General features: G+C 37.1%; 1 protein-coding gene across 3 annotated transcripts in view; it reads left to right on the forward strand.

Moving 5' to 3' along the window:
* The window catches only part of ZCWPW2 (zinc finger, CW type with PWWP domain 2), a 143,994-nt gene that overhangs the window by 86,011 nt on the left and 42,443 nt on the right, over window positions 1-15,540 (forward strand). For all 3 annotated transcript variants that reach the window (XM_010842050.1, XM_010842051.1, XM_010842052.1), the window contains exon 4: window positions 4,623-4,734. In XM_010842050.1, the coding sequence (XP_010840352.1) occupies window positions 4,623-4,734 (112 nt within the window). The remainder of the gene's footprint in view (window positions 1-4,622; window positions 4,735-15,540) is intronic.

Consider the following 15,540-nt stretch of genomic DNA (forward strand, 5'->3'; position numbering starts at 1 on the left):
AGGCGACACAGACATAAAGAACAGACTTTTGAACACAGTAAGGGAAGAAAAGGGTAGGACGATTTGAGGAAATAGCACTGAAACGCAGACATGACCATATGTGAAATGGATAGCCAGTGGGAGGTTTAATGTATGAGGCAGGGAACCCAAAGCCCCGGACCTGTGACAACCTCAAGGGGTGGGATGGGCAGGGAGATGGGAGGGGGGTTCAAGAGGGAGGGGACATATGTATACTTATGGTTGATTCATGTTGATATATGGCAAAAACCATCATAATATTATAAAGTAATTATCCTTCAATTAAAATTTTAAAAAAGAAAAAATATGAAAAACTGATGAATAAGGTCTGGGAATCTAATGTATAACATGGTGACTATCATTATTAATAATGTTGCTGTGTTATATACTTGACAGTTGCTGAGAGCAGATCTTAAATGTTCTCACCGTACACACAGATAAAGGCTATTATGTGAGTTGATGATATATGTTAACAAACCCTACATGGTAATCATTTCCATATATATATATACACACACACACACACATATATATATCAAATCATTGTGTAGTACTCCTTAAATTTATACAGTTGTCAATTATATATCAATAAAACTGGAAAATGTAAAAAATTACTCAAAATTAAAGAATTTTAGAAATGAAAATTCTAATAGAAAGGAAATACCATTTTTTCCTTAAAAATATTGGCAGAGATCTGAGTTTGGTAACAAGAGTGTTCTCCAGAGTGTGACAAAGCATAATATTCACGGCATTGTAAATTGTGATCACCTCATTCAAGAGTGATTTCACAGTAGCTCCAAAATTTAACTTAAGTTCAATGTCTTAGGAATTTATGCTTCAGTACACTTTAACATGGGTAAGGAGACATACGGACAAAACTTTTTTTTGCAGCATTGTTTCATCTTGCAAAATATTGGAAAAAACCCAAATGTCCATCACAAGGGCATTTGTAAAATAAATAACGGTACGTGTGTACTACCTATTTGGATATACATACATCTACTTCCTCATTCCCTTGGTTATCTATTTTAATTTCTTGGCTTTAAATATGGTGTAAGTGTATGTTTCCTCCATTTTATCTGCAGTTCAATTCTCTCTACTGAATTCCCTTATGAGAGTGCTCCTCAGGTATTGTAATGTGTATTCAAAATGTGTGAACTCTTGATCTCTACACCACCCCTATCTCACTTCTTTGACAGCTCCCCTGTCTCAGTGGATAGCAAATCCCGTCCTCTACTTACTTGGTCCCAGAGCCTTAGAGTCATCCTCTCTGTCTCTCTTAACCAATTTCCAGTTGGTTAAGAAGTTAATTATTTTTGGTCTACCTCCAGATTATACCTGGAATCCTACTGCTTGTCACCACAGTGGCTGCTATGACCTGGACTGTACCACATCATGTCTTGCCTGGATGACTGTAGTAGCCAGTCATCCACTCTACACTTGCTTCTGTGGTCTGTTCTCATTAAAGCAAGCAGGATGATCGATTGTTTTAAAGCATTCAATCAAAACAAATTTTATTTTTCTGCTCAGAACTGTGCAGTGACTCCGATTTCACTCAGAGTAAAAGCCAGGAACTCATTGGAGAGTTCCTGCAGTGGCCTGCAAGGACCTCCATGACCTAGTCCCTGTTAATTCTTTGGACATCATTCCCAGTTACTCATTTTCTTTCTCATTCACTCATAACCAGCTTACCTTCCTTGATGCCCCTTTAGTACACTTATATTCTCCTGTCTTAGAGCATCTTTTGTCCACCCACAATGCTCTTTCTCAGGATATCTCAGGTAGCTGCTCGACCTCCTTCAGATCCTTGCTTAAATGTCACCTCTTCAATGAGAGTTACCCTGAACCACTTTATTGCCTCACCTTTTCTTTATTACAGAATACTTAGAGCCTCTTAAACTAGAGCCTTTATGTATTTGTTATGCTTACTTCACCGGTTAGATTGTAAGCTTCATTTGTTTTCTTCAGTGATAGATCCTGAGGGTCTGAAATACATTGAATAAATCTATAAAGAGATTAAAAACAAAAGATTACAAGCATTTAAAAAAAATCTGCAAGGTACAAATAGAAAAACTCAAAGTATATAGCTATTCATAGCATTCTGTAAAAATAGATATTTAAGTGATGTAAATGCTCGTAGGTGGATACAGTGTCTCTGGAACACTGTGAAAGAAACTGGTAATTTGGGGCGCCTTTGGGAGAAACAGTATGGGGGTGGACAGGGGGGCACATTCTACGCTTTTAGAATCGCTTCTTCAATCAAAGAACAAACTAATTGAAAATACATTGCATATCTGAGCCTTATTCTGAAATTCAAAATTCTTTGTACAAGAGTTTGAGCTCTTTGGAAGATGTGTAATTGTAATGTTACCACTAGGTGGCACATACTTACTGATAAATTCTTAAAGATTCTCAGACACAGGATTAAAAATTGCTTTTTCGTTCCCCAGACTCACCAGGGTTTAATTTTGGAATATTTTGCATCGGTTTTCTTGAGAAATTTCCTTAACTTAATTGTTTAGTGCTGTAACAGCTTCCCAGGTGGCTCAGTGGTAAAGAATCCTCCTGCAGGAGATCGGGGGTTCAGTCCTTGGGTCAGGAAGATCCCCTGGAAGACGGCATGGCAACCCACTCTAGTATTCTTGCCCGGAGAGTCCCATGGACAGAGGAGCCTGGCGGGCTGCAGTGCATGGGGTCTCAAAGAGTTGGACCTGACTGAGCAACTGAGCGTACAACACGTAACAGCTTATAGGTGATTTTTCATTATCTATAAATTATTTTTAAAATCTTTTAAATTAATTTATTTTTGGCTGGACTGGGTCTTCCCTGCTTTGCACAGCCTTTCTATAGTCGTGGTGGGCAAAGGCTACTCTTCGCTGAGTTGTGGGGCCTTCTCATTGAGGTGGCTTTTCTTTCTGCGCAGCACAGGCTCTAGACGCAGCCTTCAGCGGTTGCGGCACACAGGCTCGGTGGTTGCCTCACAGGCTCAGTAGTTGCCTTTGTGGGGTTAGTTGCTCTGTGGCAAGTGGAATCGTCCCAAACCAGGGATTAAAACCGTGTCCCCTACACTGGCAGGTGAGTTCTTATCCATTGCACCTCCAGAAAGTTACCATGAAAGTGAAAGTCACCGTCGTGTCCGACTCTTTGCGACCGCATGGACTATGCAGTCCATGGAATTCTCTAGGCCAGAATACTCCAGGGAAGCCCAAGAATACTGGAGTGGGTAGCCCATCCCTTCTCCAGCAGATCTTCCAGACCCAGGAATCGAACCAGTGTCTCCTGCATTGCAGGCAGATTCTTTACCCACTGAGCTATCAGGGAGGCACCACCAGAAGTCCTATAAATGTTTAACTTAGCATCTTTATAACATTTGAGAGGCAAAAATGTTTTAAATCTGCAAATGTTGTTATAGCTTAGATATTCTTAAATTAGTTAAAATTATCTGATGTTTTTTGAATTGTATCTGTCTTTTCTTTTTTCCTATGAAATAACCTAATAAGTGAAATTTAGGTATTCTGTGTACAAAAATCTATTGTTTGATTTACAAAAATAGATTTTTGTTTGATTGTATTTTTTCACTACTTTTATGGCAAATAGTGTCCAGTTTAACACCTGTGTTCTTTTTGGAGCTGAAGTTTGCAAAAATAAAATGATGGCATGCATTTTATAAATTGTAAATTTTTTAAGCATCATAAAAACCTTTTAGGGACAAGCTCTAAAATAACATTGGCAAAATTACTAGGCCATATAATTTTTACAGTCATTTTTAACCTAAAGATTCTTTTATTCCATTTTTCTTTTCAAATTAAATTTTCCAGCTGTTATTTTTTTAAATATTTCGGCTATGCTACATGGCATGTGGGATCTTAGTTCCCAAACCATGATCAAACCCATCCCCCCTGTTTTGGCAGCATGGGGTCTTAACCACTGGACCACCAGGGAAGTCTCTCAAGTTATATTTTTTAAAAATTGAATATATATTTAGAAAAAGAACTGTATTCAAGTAGAATAACATGTATTGATCACTTATTATGCCAGAAAACTCTCTCATCTATTATTCCTTTAATACTTACTGAATTTAATACTTACTGTTTCCTTTAATACTTAATGGTGATTGCATTAGCCACGCTTTACAGGTGAAGAAATTGGGCACAGAAAGTTTCAAAAAATTGTATGAATATGCCAGCTATCTGCTGTAACACCAAAACTGGATGTGAATGGAATTAGTTTTACTACAGTAAGAAACTATGCCTTTCAGTTTTTATCATTACATTACTATTGCCTTGTTACTTAAAGAGGAATCAAAATTATTCTTATAAAATGTATTAATATTCACTACTTTGTTACACTGGTGGTCTTAGCTATCTGTAACTAAGTCTGAGATAAATCATATTAAAGTATCTTAGTGAATTGAGACTCTGACCCTTTTGGCTATTAACATACAAAATTTCCCCAACTTTGCTATATTCTAAAATATACCAAAAAATAATAATCAAAGTCTAGAGTATTGTACAGTGCTTAGTTTTAGTTCAAGCTCAACAGCTGAACCTGTTAAAAAAAATACACTTACAGATGAATCTTACTAATTTTCTGTCTTTCTTTAGCCAGAAAAATGTAAGAAAAATAAGTGGTATAAGAGTGCCCTACAAGAAGCATACCTCCTGTATGGATGTTCTCATGAGCAAAGGCTGGAAAGATGCTACCTATCAAAACAGGGTACGTGCATTGTTTATTCTTCACCACCACAAAACAAGGATTTATTCAAGAGGGTCTTTCCAAAACATGTTTGCACATTTTAAAATCTCTCTTTCCGTTTCACAGGAGAATAGTATATCTTTGTCCAATGAAAATTTATTCTTATATGGATTAATAGTATTTATTTTTTGCCCTCTGAAACTATTTTCCCAGACTAAACATGCAATCCATGTTTTAAAATTAATTTCTGTTGGCGCATAGCTGCTTTACAATGTTGTATTATTTTCTGCTGTGCAGCAAAGTGAATCAGCTATATGTATACATATATTCCCTCTTTTTCAGATTTCTTTTCCACTTAGGTCACCACAGAGCACTGAGTAAAGTTCCCTGTGCTATACGGAAGGTTCTCATTAGTTATCTATTTTATGCACAGTATCAATAGTGTATATATGTCAACCCCAATCTCCCAATTCATCCCACCCCCAGCATCTCCCCTCGGTAACTGTAAATTTGTTTTCTACGTCTGTAGTTTCTGTTTCTACTTTGCAAATAAGTTCATCTCTACCATTTTTCTAGATCCATGTAAAGCGATATCAATATTTGTTTTTCTCTTTCTGACTTACTTCACTCTGTATTATAGTCTCTAGATCCATCCATGTCTCTGCAAATGTCACTTTTTCATTCCTTTTTATGGCTGAGTAGTATTCTTTTGTCTCTTCTTTATCTATTCCTCTGTTGATGGACATTTAGGTTGTTGACTTCCCTGGTGGCTCAGCCGGTAAAGTGTCTGCCTACAATGTGGGAGACCTGGGTTCAATCCCTGGGTCGGGAAGATCTCCTGGAGAAGGAAATGGCAACCCACTCCAGTATTCTTGCCTTGAAAATCCCATGGGCAGAGGAGCCTGCTTTAAGTTCTAAAGCAGACCATGGAGTCACAAAGAGTCGGACATGACTGAGTGACTTCACGTTCATGTCTTGGCTCATGTAAATAGTGCTACAAAGAACACTGAGGTGCATGCTTCTTTTCAGATTATAGTTTTCTCTAGATACATGTCCAGAATGGGATTGCTGGATCATATGGTAGCTCTATTTTTAGTTTTATAAGGAGCCTCCAATCCTGTTCTCCATAGTGGCTGCACTAATTTACATTCCCACCAAAAGTATAGGAGGGTTCCCTTTTCTCTACACCCTGTCCAACATTTATTATTTGTAGACTTGCTGATGATGGCCATTCTTACCAGTGTGAGGTGATAATTCATGGTAGTTTTGATTTGTGTTTCTAAGTCGCTCTGTGTCCCAGTCGTGTCTGACTCTTTGCAACCCCGTGGACTGTAGCCTACTAGGCTTCTCCGTCCATGGGATTCTCCAGGCAAGAATACTGGAGTGGGTTACCATTTCCTTCTCCAGGGGATCTTCCCGACCCAAGGATTGAACCCAGGTCTCCTGCATTGGAGGCAGACGCTTTAACCTCTGAGCCACCAGGGGAGCCCAATAATTAGTTATGCTGAGCATCTTTTCATGTGTTGTTTGGCTATCTGTATGTCCTTTTGGAGTAGTGTCTATTTAGCGAGCACTCTATTTAAATGTAGGTGTTTTAATTAGTGCTTCTGTCATCTCTATTCTTAACCTTTCTACATAGATTCTCTTATGTATTTCAAAGCATTTATTTCAAAATTAGAAGCTATGGCTTTAAAATATATTCCTTGAGTGAAACTTTTATTTGGATATGCTATATTATTTTAGAACAAAGTATTTTTCAAAATGTTTTTTTTTTTAAATTCAAGGCAAAGATAAAAAGTGATCTTTAACTTCTTTAATTAGGTAAAAAAGTATAATATTTCAAAGCATCCTCAAAGTTCTGTTGAATCATAAATATTGTGGTTTATGGGTAGCTTTTTAAATGAATTCATAGGGTTTGTAGCAGCTATAATACATTTTTAACTCTAAAAAGAATTTAATAGTTGCATGGAAATGATTTTTCAATAAATAAATATATTTAAATTTTTTTCTGCTTAGTGATCATAAAAAGGATATTTTTTTTTTCCTTACAAGGTACCTTCTGATTTTCTCCACCTTAAGTTCTAAAGCAGATTTTTCTAAGGGAGGATCTGGTCTTTTGTGCTTACTGAATTTTAAAGTAAGAGTGATATTTTTTCTCCTGTAGAAAAGTTTAAAACATATATAAAAACATTTTATTTGAGAAAAAGTTTAAATATTAACCTAGCCACCTAAGTTTAGATTTTAAAGCATATAAATAGATTTGAAAAGAATGGAAAAAGAATGATAAGCAAACTCCTGTGGTCAAGACTTTTATTACCACAAATGTGATTTTATTCCTTGAGCTGAAAATATAATGTCTCTTTATTAGCAATAAAGGTTGAACTCACTTTAGTGTCACAAATACAATTTTATGCTTTGCATGGGCATTTGTTTGTGTAACCAGAATAAACTGAAATATTTAGTTGTTTTAAACATTAATATTTTGTAGTAATGTATAGTCTTTTACTTTTGAAAGTTGTATTGCAGCCATTTCACACTAGCAGTGACCTGGTCTCGGTAAGTTATTTTGCCTTTGCTGTTGTTGTGTGTGCCAGGGTGTTGATGTCTGCATCCTTTGGCATTCTTACTTGTCCGGAGACCTGGAACGGGGTTATTTCTGATTGATTTTGCAGCAACAAACCATTTTCTTGATGAAAGTCTGATGGTTTTTACATGCAGAATTTGTATAATTCAGCCTGATTATAGAGAGCCATGTGCCTAAGGACTCTCATTTTGTGCCTGAAGTATCCCAAATTGACGGGCATGAACAGACTTCTAGGAGTTAAGTCTTTGCGTCACAGGCTCACTCCCTCTTTACTGCCTCCAAAAGAGAATTTAGTCCTGTGCCTGCTTGGCTTCTAGAGTGGATTCTAGGATGTATACAGCTTCTTACTGTATTCAAAGTAGGTTTGAGAGATAATTAACCATTATTCAAATATTTTACAGGAGGTCAGTTACTTAAAAGGTTAGTTGCTTAGAGGCAAACCATTTATTTCATTCCAGTAGCTGTGAGGATTTCTCTACTACCAATTATATTCCATTGTTTGTGTGTACCAGTTTATTTATCCACTCACCCATTGAAAACATCCTGGTTGCTTCCAGGTTTTCAGTTCAGTTCAGTCGCTCAGTCGTGTCCGACTCTTTGCGACCTCATGAATCACAGCATGCCAGGCCTCCCTGTGGATCACCAACTCCCAGGGTTAACCCAAACTCGTGCCTATCGAGTCGGTGATGCCATCCAGCCATCTCATCCTCTGTTGTCCCCTTTTCCTCCTGCCCCTAATCCCTCCCAGCATCAGAGTCTTTTTCCAGTGAGTCAACTCTTCGCATGAGGTGGCCAAAGTATTGGAGTTTCAGCTTCAGCATCAGTCCTTCCAGTGAACACCCAGGACCTTTAGAATGGACTGGTTGGATCTCCTTGCAGTCCAAGGGACTCTCAAGAGTCTTCTCCAACACCACAGTTCAAAAGCATCAATTCTTTGGCGCTCAGCTTTCTTTCTAACCCTAACTTCCCTCTCATATGGTTGTAAATAAAAATTTTAACATCTCTTACGATTCATGATGCATAACCACCTCTACTCATTTGGAACATTTTTATTTTCTACCTGAAGCTCCTCTTTTATACTTTAAAAATATGATGTGGATATAGTTCAGAAGAGAAGTAAAGGTCCTTTTAATTATCCAAATCTACATTTCCTGTTAACTGCTTTTCACTCTGTATGTCAGGGTTCTTACATGCAGAGATTTCTGAAGGGAGGAAATTAAACCTTTCTCACTAGGGAGAATTCAGCTCTTAGAAAATAGTAAATGCTGCTGAAGTTGAACACAGACTTACTGTTATTAACAGAGAAATCACTAGTGATTGCTATGTTTGAAAGTATTACATCAGCACTTTCCTTTGACATTGAATTAGAGTTCTATTGCACTGGGAGACAGCTCCGCAACGTTTGAGTGTGAAGAGTTCTTGAACAGCAGTTTGGATGTTTCTGTTCCCAATTCATCTCCCTGCTGGATGTTTTACTTAAGAATCGCTTACGTTTTGAGAAGAAACATGAGTTCTGTTCTATTCTCATTAACTCTCAATATATGATCAGGGTCCTTTGGATCCAATTTTAGTCTTTTTGTGCAGTTTTAGCTATTTGTACAGATTAGCCTTTCATTGTGATTTTTATTATTGTCAGAGGTCTTCAAAAGAACAGGGAAATTTTTTTTGATTCAACAAAGCATGTTCTATATTGTAACTACTACCAGGTCTCACTGGGCCCTTAAATCTGAAATGCATTGTGGAATTTCAACCATCGTATTTTTCCCTCTCGGAATATTTTGCTATTTTATCATTGCTCATCAATTATTCCCAACTGTTTGAAAGACAAATAATTATTTAAATGGAAGAATGATGAAATCACTTGAAAAGATGAGACAATAGTGAAATATATCATTGACAAACTATTTTTCCTAGTATTACAAGGCTTAAGATCTCTCCCTCACTCTCTCTCTAACACACACACACACACACACACACATGCACACACACACACACACACACATCAATTAGCTAAAATGGAAGAGAACATTGTTATCTAAAATCTACCAGACATTGTTTTAGGAACTTTATTTTATGTAGATTATATTATTTAAATCACAGTATACCAATATATTACTCCTGCTTTATCAGTTAAGAAACTAAAGATCTGAGTGACAACATGTAATATTTTATATTTTACATTGTCTAGTATAGTGACTTATGCCATGTAAATATTCTGTGTGTTTCAGTTAATTATATTAATTTGTTTGGGTACAATGTATATTTCAGATCCATATAATATTTTGCATAAAATCCATATACATTTATTAAATGTAAAAAAATTGAGCACCTGCTGCATTGAAAAGTGGTCCCTGCCTCAAGGCACATCCTAGCCTTGCAGAGTGCTTAGATATATATCGAAGAAGCTGTAAGACAAGGGAAAAAGTTCTGTGACCTAAGATGACTATGAATTTGCAAAAGAGGTGGGTATTTCTCCTAGCTGAAGAATCATCTATGGTGGTGGGTCATCTTGTACGTTCATCAGGAAGGAAACATATACTCCAGAAGAAGGGGTTATTTCAAGCACCAGCTGAACATAGGAAAAAAGGAAATTTACACATGGCAGCCAGTTGTAGGTATAAATACAATAACCTACTCCTCTAGTTTTCTGTTTTGTGAAAATAATTTTTTACTGCAAAATTGGCTTTTAGATGGCACAAATTTATTTACTCTTATCCTTTTTGTTTTACATGCTCATTGTGATTATATTCCCGTATTGATAAATCTTTTTCGTTTCTTTCTTAAATTTTAATTTTAATTGAAGGATAACTGCTTTACCACTAGTGTTATGTTGGTTTCTACCGTACAGCAACATGAATCAGCTGTATGTGTGTGCTTAGTCACTTAGTCGTATTTGACTCTTTGCAACTTCATGGGCTGTAGCCTGCCAGGCTCCTCTGTTCATGGTATTCTCCAGGCAAGAATACTGGGGTGGGTAGCCATTCCCTTCTCTAGGACATCTTCCTGACCCAGGGATCGAACCCAGGTCTCCTGCATTGCAGGAGGATTCTTTACCGTTTGAGGCACCAGGGAAGCTCTAGGTATACACATATCCCCTCCCTCTTGAGCCTCCCTCCCAGCCCACCATCTCACCTTTCTAGGTCTTAACAGAGCACCAGGCTGAGCTCCCTGTGTTATATAGCAACTTCTCTCTGGCTGTGTATTTACGTGTGGTAAAGTATATATTGCAAAGCTACTCTGTCATCTTATCCTTGCCTTCTGCCACTGTGTCCACAAGTCTGTCTCTACATCTCTGTCTATTCCTGCCGTGCAAATAGGTTAATCAGTACCATTTTTCTAGATTTCATATATATGCATTAATATATGACAATTGTTTTTCTCTTTCTGACTTATTTCACACTGTATAACAGGCTCTAGGTTCATCTACATCAGTTCAACTGACTCAAATTCATTCCTTTTTATGGCTGAGTAATATTCCATTGTATATATCTACCACAATTTCTTTATCCATTCATCTGTTGATGGACATCTAGATTGCTTCCATGTCCTGTCTATTGTTAGTAGTGCTGCAGTGAACATTGGGTACAAGTGCCTTTTTGAATTATTATTTTCTCAGGGTATATGCCCAGTAGTGGGATCACAGGTTCATATTGTTGTTGTTGTTGTTCAGGCACTAAGTCCTGTTTGACTCTTTGCAACCCCATGGACCACACAACACCAGGCTTCCTTGTCCTTCATTATGTCCCAGAGCTTGCTCAAACTCATGTCCATTGAGTCAGTGATGCCATCCAACCATCTCATCTTCTGTCGCCCCCTTTTCCTCCTGCCCTCAATCTTTCCTAGCATCAGGGTCTTCACATCAGTTGACCAAAGTATTAGAGGTTCAGCTTCAGCATCAGTCCTTCCAATGAATATTCAGGGTTGATTTCTTTTAGGATTGACTGGTTTGATCTCCTTGATGTCCATGGGATTCTCATGAGTCTTCTCTTGCACCACAATTCAAAAGCATTAATTCTTTGATGCTCAGCCTTGATGGTCCAGCTGTCACATTGACACATGACTACTGAAAGAAACATATGTTTGTCTGTACAGTTCCTTTGACTGTACAGACCTTTGTTAGAAAAGTGATGTCTCTGCTTTTAATACACTGTCTAGGTTTGTCATAGCTTTTCTTCCAAGGAGCTAGCATCTTTTAATTTCAGAGGTCATATGGTAGCTTCATTCCTAGTTTTCTAAGAAATTTCTGTACTGTTCTCCATAATGGCTGTATCAATTTACATTCCCACCAACAGTGCAGGAAGGTTCTCTTTTCTCCACATCCTCTCCAGTATTTATTGTTTGTTAGCCGTCTGTATGTCTTCTTTGGAGAAATGTCGGTTTAGGTCTTCTGCCCATTTTTTAATTGGGTTGTTTGCTTTTCTGATATTGAGCTGCATGAGCTGCTTGTATATTCTGGAATTTAATCCTTTGTCAGTTGCTTCTTTTGCAGTTATTTTCTTCCATTCTGAGGGTTGTCTTTTCATCTTGTTATAGCTTCTTTACTGTGCAAAAGCTTTTAAGTTTAATTAGGTCCCATTTGTTTATTTCTGTTCTTATTTCCATTATTCTTGGAGGTGAGTCAAAGAGGATCTTGCTGTGATTTATGTCAAAAAGTGTTCTGCCTACATTTTCTTTTTAAGAGTTATATAGTTTGGGCTTATATTAGGGTCTTTAATCCATTTTGAGTTTATTTTTGTGTATGGTGTTATGAAGTGTTCTAATTTCATTCTTTTACACATAGCTGCCCAGTTTTCCCACACCACTTGTTAAAAAAGCTATCTTTCCATTGTATATTCTTGCCTGCTTTGTCAAAGATAAGGTGCCCATAGGTGTGTGTGTTTTATTGTAGGCTTTCTGTCTTGTTCCAGTGATTCATATTTCTGTTTTTGTGCCAGTACCATACTATCTTGATTACTATAGCTTTGTTGTACAGTCTGAAATCAGGACCATCGATTCTTCCAGCTCCATTTTTCTTTCTCAAGATTGCTTTGGCTATTTGGGGTCTTTAGTGTTTTCATACAAATTGTGAAATATTTTGTTCTAGTTCTGTGAAAAATGCCGTTGGTAATTTGATAGGGATTGTATTGAGTTTGTAGATTGCTTTGGCTAGTATAGTCATTTTCACAATGTTAATTCTTCCAATCCTAGAGTGTGATATATCTCTCCATCTGTTTGTGTCATCTTTGATTTCTTTCATCACTATCATAGTTTTCTGTATACAGGTCTTTTGCAGGTTTTTATCCTAGGAATAAACCTACGTAAGGAGAGAAATTAAGGAAATAATCCCATTCGCCATTGCAACAAACAGAATAAAATACCTAGGAATATTTCTTTAAATTTCAAAGGTCGTATGGTAACTTCATTCTTAGTTTTCTAAGGAATTTCCATATTGTTCTCCATAGTGGCTGTATCAATTTACATTCCCACCAACAGTGCAAGAAGGTTCTCTTTTCTCCACATCCTCTCCAGCATTTATTGTTTGTAGATTTTTTGATGATTACCATTCTGACCAATGTGAGGTGATACCTCATTGTAGTTTTGATTTGTGTTTCTCTCATGATGAGTGATGTAGAGCATCTTTTGGTGTGTCTTTTAGCCATCTGTGTGTCTTTTTTGGAGAAATGTCAGTTTAGGTCTTCTGTCCATTTTCTGATTGGGTTGTTTGCTTTTCTGATATTGAACTACTTGTGTATGCTGGAGATTATTCCTTCATCAGTTGGAATATTCCTGGGTATTTTATTCTGTATGTTGCAATGACGAATGGGATTGTTTCCTTAATTTCTCTTTCTGATTTTTCATTATTAGTGTATAGGAATGCAAACAATTTCTATGTATTAATTTTGTATCCTGAGACTTTACTAAATTCATTGATAAGCTCTAGTAATTTTCTGGTGGCATCTTTAGGATTTTCTGTGTACATACATTATCTTGTCATCTGTAGACAGTAAGAGTTTTACTTCTTTTCCAATCCAGATTCCTTTTATTTGTTTTTCTTCTCTGATTGCCGTGACTAGGACTTCCAAAACTATGTTGAATAACAGTGGTGAGAGTGGGCCCTCTTTCTTGTTCCTGATCTTAGAGGAAATGCTTTCAGTTTTTCACCAAAAGAAATAATGTTTGCTGTGGGTTTGTTGTACTTGGCCCTTGTTATGTTGAGGTAGGTTCCTTCTCTTTCATTTTCTGGAGAGATTTTTTTTTTTTTTTTAACATATATGGGTATTGAATTTTGTTGAAAGATTTTTCTAAATCTATTGAGATTATCATGTGATTTTTATCTTTTATCAGAAGCCTTTTATCTTTCAATTTGTTAATATGGTGTATCACACTGATTTGCATATGTTGAAGTATCCTTGCATCCCATGGATAAACCCCACTTGATCATGGTGTACGATCCTTTTAACATGTTGTTAGATTCTTTTTGCTAGTATTTTGTTGAGGATTTTTACATCTATATTCATGGATGATATTGGCCTGAAGTTTTCTTTTTTTGTGATTTCCTTGTCTGGTTTTGGTACCAGGGTGATGGTGGCCTCGTAAAATGAGTTTGGGAGTATTTGCTTCCCTCTGCAATTTTTGGGAAGAATTTGAACAGGATAGAATTCACCTATGAAGCCTTCTGGCGCTGGTCTTTTGTTTGTTGGAAGATTTTTGATCAATTTCATTTTCAGTGCTTGTCATAGTTTTTGTCATCTCATGTTTTTTTTTTTTTGATGGGTGGGTCTGTGTTCCTTTCTTACTAGTTGTTTGGCCTGAGGTTTCTAGCAGTGGAGTTTGTGGGCACTTGGGTGAAGTGGGGTGTTAGTGTTGAGATGTGGACCTCTGGGATACCTCATCCTGATTAATATTCCCTGAGGCCTGATATTCTGTGTTAGTCTAGCAGTTTGGAATCACTGCTCCCACCACAGGAGCTCAGGCCTGTTTCCTGGCCTGTGAGCTGGGATCCTGCAAGATGCAGGGTGCAGCAAAAGAAGAAAAAAAGAAAATAGAAAAGTAAAAAGGGAGCAGATCAATAACAAATAATAAAATAAAAAATAAATTTAAAATACTAACAGATATGTTAGAAAAGATATAAATCTATATGAAACAGGCTCTGGAGGGTAAAACCAAACTTCAGTAGCAAAGAAGAAAATAATAATAAAAAATAAAAAGGAGCAGAACAATAACAAAGAATAAAAAATAAAATGGATTTAGAAAACTAACAGATATATCAGAAAAAATAAGAGTATATATGAAACAACCCCTGGAGGGTAAAACCAGACTCCAGTAGCAAAGAAAGAAAAAGTATATGTGTGTGTGTGTGTGTGTGTGTGTGTGTGTATACAAATAGCTGTGAAAAGAAGAGAAGCGAAAAGCAAAGGAGAAAAGGAATGATATAAACATCTGAATGCAGAGTTCCAAAGAATAGCAAGAAGAGATAAGAAAGCCTTCTTCAGCGATCAATGCAAAGAAATAGAGGAAAACAACAGAATGGGAAAGACTAGAGATCTCTTCAAGAAAATCAGAGATACCAAAGGAACATTTCATGCAAAGATGGGCTCGATAAAGGACAGAAATGGTATGGACCTAACAGAAGCAGAAGATATTAAGAGAGATGGCAAGAATACACAGAAGAACTGTACAAAAAAGATCTTCACGACCCAGATGATCACGATGGTGTGATCACTCACCTAGAGCCAGACATCCTGGAATGTGAAGTCAAGTGGGCCTTAGAAAGCATCACTACAAACAAAGCTAGTGGAGGTGATAGAATTCCAGTTGAGCTATTCCAAATCCTGAAAGATGATGCTGTGAAAGTGCTGCACTCAATATGCCAGCAAATTTGGAAAACACAGCAGTGGCCACAGGACTGGAAAAGGTCAGTTTTCATTCCAATCCCAAAGAAAGGCAATGCCAAAGAATGCTCGAACTACCGCACAATTGCACTCATCTCACATGCTAGTAAAGTAATGCTTAAAATTCTCCAAGGCAGGCTTCAGCAATATGTGAACCGTGAACTTCCTGATGTTCAAGCTGGTTTTAAAAAAGGCAGAGGAACCAGAGATCAAATTGCCAACATCCACTGGATCATGGAAAAAGCAAGAGAGTTCCAGAAAAACATCTATTTCTGCTTTATTGACTATGCCAAAGCCTTTGACTGTGTGGATCACAATAAACTGGAAAATTCTGAAAGAGATGGGAATACCAGACCACCTGATCTGCCTCTT

This window comes from Bison bison, unplaced genomic scaffold (assembly GCF_000754665.1).
Source record: "Bison bison bison isolate TAMUID 2011002044 unplaced genomic scaffold, Bison_UMD1.0 scf7180017864171, whole genome shotgun sequence".
Lineage (NCBI taxonomy): Eukaryota > Metazoa > Chordata > Mammalia > Artiodactyla > Bovidae > Bison > Bison bison.